The sequence below is a fragment of the Silurus meridionalis genome, chromosome 10 (assembly GCF_014805685.1).
Source record: "Silurus meridionalis isolate SWU-2019-XX chromosome 10, ASM1480568v1, whole genome shotgun sequence".
Classification (NCBI taxonomy): domain Eukaryota; kingdom Metazoa; phylum Chordata; class Actinopteri; order Siluriformes; family Siluridae; genus Silurus; species Silurus meridionalis.
In genome coordinates this window covers 28,323,381-28,330,880 of record NC_060893.1, presented here as the reverse complement: position 1 = coordinate 28,330,880, position 7,500 = coordinate 28,323,381, and the positions used below count along the sequence as shown (strand labels likewise).

The 7,500-nt window shown below is 42.7% G+C and overlaps 1 protein-coding gene across 2 annotated transcripts in view; it reads right to left on the bottom strand.

The window, feature by feature from the left end:
- Nucleotides 1–7,500, bottom strand: part of LOC124392169 (lanosterol 14-alpha demethylase) — a 12,625-nt gene that overhangs the window by 1,483 nt on the left and 3,642 nt on the right. For both annotated transcript variants that reach the window (XM_046858921.1, XM_046858920.1), the window contains exons 4-9: nucleotides 7,118–7,244; nucleotides 6,616–6,790; nucleotides 5,894–6,013; nucleotides 5,615–5,810; nucleotides 1,222–1,317; nucleotides 936–1,104 (exon numbers count right to left, since the gene is read on the bottom strand). In XM_046858921.1, coding sequence (XP_046714877.1) covers nucleotides 936–1,104; nucleotides 1,222–1,317; nucleotides 5,615–5,810; nucleotides 5,894–6,013; nucleotides 6,616–6,790; nucleotides 7,118–7,244 — 883 coding nt within the window. The remainder of the gene's footprint in view (nucleotides 1–935; nucleotides 1,105–1,221; nucleotides 1,318–5,614; nucleotides 5,811–5,893; nucleotides 6,014–6,615; nucleotides 6,791–7,117; nucleotides 7,245–7,500) is intronic.

Here is a 7,500-nt window from a genome sequence, read left to right as displayed (position 1 = left end):
AAAAAAGAAGCCGTATCTAAACATGATCCAGAAGCTCAGGTGTTTTCTCAGGGCCAGGGCTCATTTAAAATGCACTGTGGCAAAGTGGAAAACTGTTCTGTGGTCAGACGAATCAAAATTTGAAGTTCTTTATGGAAAACTGAGACGCCATGTCATCCGGACTAAAGAGGACAAGGACAACCCAAGTTGTTCTCAGCACTCAGTTTAGAAGCTTGCATCTCTGATGGTATGAGTTGCATGAGTGCGTGTGGCATGGGCAGCTTACACATCTGGAAAGACACCATCAATGCTGAAAGGTATATCCAAGTTCTAGCACAACATATGCTCCCATCCAGACGTCTCTTTCAGGGAAGAACTTGCATTTTCCAACATGACAATCCCAGACCACATACTGCATCAATTACAACATCATGGCTGTGTAGAAGAAGGATCCGGGTACTGAAATGTCCACCTGCAGTCCAGATCTTTCACCCAGAGAAAACATTTGGTGCATCATAAAGAGGAAGATGATAGAAGAAGACCTGAGACAGTTGAGCAACTAGAAGCCTGTATTAGACAAGAATGGGACAACATTCCTATTCCTAAACTTGAGCAGCTTGTCTCCTCAGTCCCCAGACGTGTACAGACTGTTATAAAGAGAAGAGAGGACGCCACACAGTGGAGACATGGCCTTGTCCCAACTTTTTTTAGATCTGTTGATGCCATAAAATTTAAAATCAACTAATTTTTCTCCTAAAATTATCCATTTTCTCACTTTAAACATTTGATGTGTCGTCTATGTTGTATTCTGAATAAAATATTTACATTTGAAACTTCCACATCATTCATTCTGTTTTTATTCACAATTGTACAGTGTCCCAACTTTTTTGGAATCGGGTTTGTATTTATGCCAATACGCATTCCAGCTAGCTAAAATAACGTGTGGCCAAACCCACCTGCTCCGAACGGCACGTAGGCGAATTTCTCTGCAGCGGCGGGGTTATCACCGAGGTAACGGTCAGGGTCAAAGTCTAATCGATGGGTCCAGGTATCCTGGAGTCGATGGTTTACGGTGGGGGACACACAGACCTGGTGTCCTGCAGGGATTGTGTACTCTCCCACTTTCTGCACAGATGTGAGGTAAATAAAATGATAAATAAATGCGGAAGGCTAAACTGCTAATGCTGTAGTAACGTTTCAGTGAAATGGAAGCAGAATTTGTAACAGAACTGTAGTTCGTACCTGAGGAGTTCGAGCCATCCTCATCATGGTCATGATGGGAGGACGCAGCCTCAGGGTTTCCTTCAGACAGCGGTCCAGCAGGGTCAGCTCCTTCAGCTACACATCAAACACACAACAGCAGCTCAGTACAGTGTGCAACAGCTTTTTCCTGCATTTCATCAGACTCTTCAATACACAGAACTGAACTGAACTCTAACTGAACTTGACTGCTGCTGCTGTTTTCTGCACTGCATGTTGTTTATTTATATTTACTCTCAGTTATAATTTTTACAGTTCACTTTACACACTGCTGTATATTTAGAGTGTACAGGAGGTTTACTGGTTGGTGCTCTCGTGTTGTGTGTATTGTCCCACACTGTCTTTTGTTGTCTTGTGTTTCCTGTCTGTCTGTACTGTTTGTACTGTCTGTCTGCACTGTCTGTCTATACTGTCTGTACTGTCTGTCTGCACTGTCTGCACTGTCTGTCTATACTGTCTGTACTGTCTGTCTGCACTGTCTGTACTGTCTGTCTATACTGTCTGTCTGCACTGTCTGTATGTACTGTTTGTGCTGTCTGTCTGTACTGTCTGTACTGTTTGTCTGTACTGTTTGTACTATTTGTATTGTCTGTCTATACTGTCTGTATGTACTGTTTGTACTGTTTGTACTGTCTGTCTGTACTGTTTGTACTGTTTGTACTGTCTGTCTGTACTGTCTGTCTGTACTGTTTGTACTGTCTGTCTGTACTGTTTTTACTGTTTGTACTGTTTGTCTGTACTGTTTGTACTGTCTGTCTGTACTGTCTGTCTGTACTGTTTGTACTGTCTGTCTGTACTGTTGTACTGTCTGTACTGTTTTTACTGTTTGTCTGTACTATTTGTACTGTCTGTCTGTACTGTCTGTCTGTACTGTTTGTACTGTCTGTCTGTACTGTTTGTACTGTTTGTCTGTACTGTTTGTACGGTTTGTACTGTCTGTCTGTACTGTCTGTACTGTTTTTACTGTTTGTCTGTCTGTACTGTCTGTCTGTACTGTTTGTACTGTCTGTCTGTACTGTTTGTACTGTCTGTCTGTACTGTCTGTCTGTACTGTTTTTACTGTTTGTACTTTTTGTCTGTACTGTCTGTCTGTACTGTTTGTACTGTCTGTCTGTACTGTCTGTACTGTTTTTACTGTTTGTACTGTTTGTCTGTACTGTCTGTCTGTTCTGTCTATACTGTCTGTACTGTCTGTCTGCACTGTCTGTACTGTCTGTCTATACTGTCTGTCTGCACTGTCTGTATGTACTGTTTGTGCTGTCTGTCTGTACTGTCTGTACTGTTTGTCTGTACTGTTTGTACTATTTGTATTGTCTGTCTATACTGTCTGTATGTACTGTTTGTACTGTTTGTACTGTCTGTCTGTACTGTCTGTACTGTTGTACTGTCTGTCTGTCTGTCTGTCTGTACTGTTTGTACTGTCTGTCTGTACTGTTTTTACTGTTTGTACTGTTTGTCTGTACTGTTTGTACTGTCTGTCTGTACTGTCTGTCTGTACTGTTTGTACTGTCTGTCTGTACTGTTTTTACTGTTTGTACTGTTTGTCTGTACTATTTGTACTGTCTGTCTGTACTGTCTGTCTGTACTGTTTGTACTGTCTGTCTGTACTGTTTGTACTGTTTGTCTGTACTGTCTGTACTGTTTATACTGTTTGTACTGTCTGTCTGTACTGTCTGTACTGTTTTTACTGTTTGTCTGTCTGTACTGTCTGTCTGTACTGTTTGTACTGTCTGTCTGTACTGTTTGTACTGTCTGTCTGTACTGTCTGTCTGTCTGTACTGTTTTTACTGTTTGTACTTTTTGTCTGTACTGTCTGTCTGTACTGTTTGTACTGTCTGTCTGTACTGTCTGTACTGTTTTTACTGTTTGTACTGTTTGTCTGTACTGTCTGTCTGTTCTGTCTGTACTGTTTGTACTGTCTGTCTGTACTGTTTGTACTGTCTGTCTGTACTGTCTGTCTGTACTGTTTGTACTGTTTGTCTGTACTGTTTGTACTGTCTGTCTGTACTGTTTGTCTGTACTGTTTGTACTGTTTGTCTGTACTGTCTGTACTGTTTGTCTGTACTGTTTGTACTGTTTGTACTGTCTGTCTGTACTGTTTGTACTGTCTGTCTGTACTGTTCGTACTGTTTGTACTGTCTGTCTGTACTGTTTGTACTGTCTGTCTGTCTGTACTGTTTATACTGTTTGTACTGTCTGTCTGTACTGTTTGTCTGTACTGTTTGTACTGCCTGTCTGTACTGTTTGTACTGTCTGTACTGTTTGTACTGTCTGTCTGTCTGTACTGTTTGTACTGTTTGTCTGTACTGTTTGTACTGTCTGTCTGTACTGTCTGTCTGTACTGTCTGTACTGTTTGTACTGTCTGTCTGTACTGTTTGTACTGTTTGTCTGTACTGTCTGTCTGTACTGTCTGTCTGTACTGTTTGTACTGTTTGTAATGTTTATACTGTCTGTACTGTCTGTCTGCATTGTCTGTTTGTACTGTTTGTCTGTACTGTCTGTCTGTCTGTACTGATTTTTGTCTGTCTGTCTGTATTGTCTGTCTGTGTGTCTGCTCTGTCTGTCTGTACTGTCTGTGTGTCTACACTGTCTGTCTGTCTGTACTGTCTGTGTGTCTGCACTGTGTACTGTCTGTGTGTCTGCACTGTCTGTACTGTCTGTGTGTCTGCACTGTCTGTCTGTCTACACTATCTGTGTGTCTGTACTGTTTGTACTGTCTGTCTGTACTGATTTTTCTCTGCACTGTTTGCACTCGGTTGCACTTGATGCACTTTATGTAGCTGTATGTTGTGTGTTGTAGCTCTGTGTTGTTTAGTGTAGCACCAGGGTTCTGGAGGAACGTTGTCTCATTTTCTCTGTGTACCACAATGTATAGTAGAAATAATAATAAAAGCCTCTTGAGTTGACTTGCACGCTGCACAGAGAGTGCCATATTCTATGTGTTATTTATAATGTATTAATTATAATTATTCATTAATATATTCATATTTATTTCATTTAGCACATTTTGAAGATTTACATAGTGTTTGTTTTTTAATTCATTACTAATTTTAAATGTATCAGTATTTATCGGTTGATTAATCGGTTATCTCTATCGATACTGGTAAAATTGGTTGACCTCTACTCAACACCAAATGCAGAAAGTGTTTAAAGATGCTTTCATGAGCTTTTGGCTTTATTTGCTACTAACGTGAGGAACAACACGACATGCATAGAAACCCCTGCTAATGAGGTGCTGTTATGGTATGGTGGGTTGCCATACCCACCCATGTTATGGTATGGTGAGTTGCTCGTTCTTGTCGATTTCTTCTCTATAACATCCGAAGGATTCGACCATTTCTGTCCATACAGGCTGCCCAGGTGCTCGTTCAGTCCCTTGTCATTTCAAGACTGGACTACTGCAGCTCTCTGCTGGCAGGTCTTCCCCTGAACGCTATTCATCCACTGCAAATGATCCAAAACGCAGCTGCACGACTTGTGTTCAATCAGCCCAAGTTCTCCCACACCACCCCACTGCTGCTCCTTCACTGGCTTCCAGTAGCTGCACGTATCAGATTCAAAACACTGATGATGCCTACAAGGCCAAACATGGACCAGCACCATCTTACCTCAGTGACCTCATCACATCTCGCACTGCACCACGCTGTCTGAGATCCTCCAGCACTGCTCCACTGGTACCTCCTTCTCTCAGAATGAGAGGTAAGTACAATTCAAGGCTCTTCTCTGTTCTGGCACCGAGGTGGTGGAATGAACTTCCCCTAGATGTCCGTACAGCAGAGTCCCTGACTATCTTCAAACGACGACTGAAGACCTACCTCTTCCTGAAATACCTAAATTAGCACTTTCCAAGTTTGTAGAATTCGAGTTATATTTATATTAAGTGTGTAATCTTGTGTACCAGTGTAGATTTATTCATTACTAGAGATTTAAAGCTCTTTTGTACGTCGCTCTGGATAAGGGCGTCTGCTAAATGCCGCAAATGTAAATGTAAATGCGGGTTTTTATTCAGAGCAGGACAACAATAGATTATTGTATGTTTGAATTACTAAATACTATTTATTATTCATAATCTTCTAATTGCTGTGGGATGGAAAGGTAGGAATTAGTTCTAAGTGAAAGAACAGCCAACGTGTGGATGATACACCACTAAGAAGATCTGTAGAGGGAAAAGGCCAGAGCATCATATCATGATGAGGGACACCAGTAGTGAGGGATCCTCACTCTTCTGGGAACCACTGCAACTGAGATCTTCTTCTCTCCAGCAGCATAAAGATCTGTTAATTACAGTGCTCTGGTAATCCAGGAACACCTTCTCCCTGCTGAGCAGAACCAGAACCATTGTGTTTAGTGCAGTGTTTTGTGAGGGTACCTGACCTGTTCATAGGTGATGGGTGGCAGGTTTTCTCCAAACACTTGTTTCTGTTCATTGTAGCAGCGTTTCTGTAGCTCGGAGTCTCGTGCCATGAAGAAGCCGAGCCACGCGCTGGTGGTGGAAGACGTGTGCTGACCCGCCAACAACAGGCCGATCAGCATCCCTGAGATCTCATCGTCATTCAGAGTTCGTCCGTCTCTACAGAGAGACAGACCTGCTAAGTAAAATGTTTTATACGGCGTGTTTGCGTGTATGGCGTGTAACGTGGAGTGATGTCGTACTTGTACGTGGCGTCTATGAGGGTTTGCAGGATGTCGTCCTCCTTCTCTGTGCTCCTTCTGCGTTTCTCAATCACTTTGTAGAAGATCTGTTTGATTGCTATGTGAGCACGGTCTCTCTGCCTGCCAACAGACAGCAAGCACATTGTTAACTCAGGACTACATCACATCTGGATCTGTAGATATCTCCAAACAGCTGCACCTGTAAAGAATGGACTCGGGTTCATCATTTTTAACAGTTTGCACAAAGTTTGGATTTTCCAGGGTCACAATGTGTGTCTCCTATATCACATCACACATTCTAACTTTCATTCCAGACTATTGAGGTCTTCTTCTGGAGAGAATACGATCTCAGAGTTGCAACAGTCCTTAAACATTTCAGGTTCACTAACAATCCATTATTACTGGTGTTCCCCAAAGCTTGATGCTCAGGCTTCTTCACTTTCCCCTCTGCATGTCTGCTTAGTGAACTGTTATCTACACATGACATCTTCTCCCACCTCCTGGAAATTCCTGGCATGTCTTCCCTTTTTCAGGCTCGATAATCAGCTATGGTTTTCAACCCACTGTTTCCAAAATACTTTTTCTAAAGAACTGATTTAACTTCTACTTCCTGCACATGATTCAGTCATGGAGGAAACATGCAGGTGATGTCTTTTCACCCAGGTTTTTATTTATCAGGGTAAAACAGTATAGAGAGAAGATGAAACCATGTGTGAAAATACCTGAAGCTGGGTAAAGGAATCCAGTGAGGTAATAACCAGGCAGCGTGGGTGAATCCTCCGTCGAGGTCGGTGTAGAGTTGAGCGACGCTCTCTGTGAGAACATTGCGGATCTCCACACCGTGCAGACATCGACTCGCCGTCAGGATGATCAACTCGCTCAGACTCTCGAACAGGTCTGGAGAAGGTGAACGGTATGTAGAAGGAGTGGGAACAAAGGAGGTTTAGGAAGAGGAACAGAAAGGAAAAGAGGAGATTTACTAACCAGCTGGTCTGTTGGTCTGAGGCCATGTTTGCCCTACTTTTGCTCTCCTAAGTGCTAGTGGCGCCCTCTAGAGGGAAATCTTCAGCACATCAGTGTAACAAGCCCTATCTTTAACTATCTTTAGCTTTAAGGTGTAGCTAAAACATATAACAGAAATGGATGTATGTGTGTGTGTGTGTGTGTGTGTGTGTGTGTGTGTGTGTGTGTGTGTGTGTGTGTGTGTGTGTGTGTGTGTCTCACTTTTCTCCCCGCTATCCCCCCAGCGGAGGAAATACTGTCTGGTTTCTTCTTCAATGAGCTTGACATGCTGCTTAAAGCGAGCCATGTTTAACCCCGTCTTCAACAGCTTCTTTTGCTCTAGGAACACCTACACACACACACACACACATACAGACACACACACAGATAGACACACACACAGACAGACACAGACACACACACACACACACACAGACACACACACACACAGACAGACACAGACTCACACACACACACAGAGACACACACAGAGACATACAGAGACACACAGACACACACAGGCACACACAGACACACACAGACACACAGACACACACAGACACACACACACACAGACACACACACACACACACACACACACACAG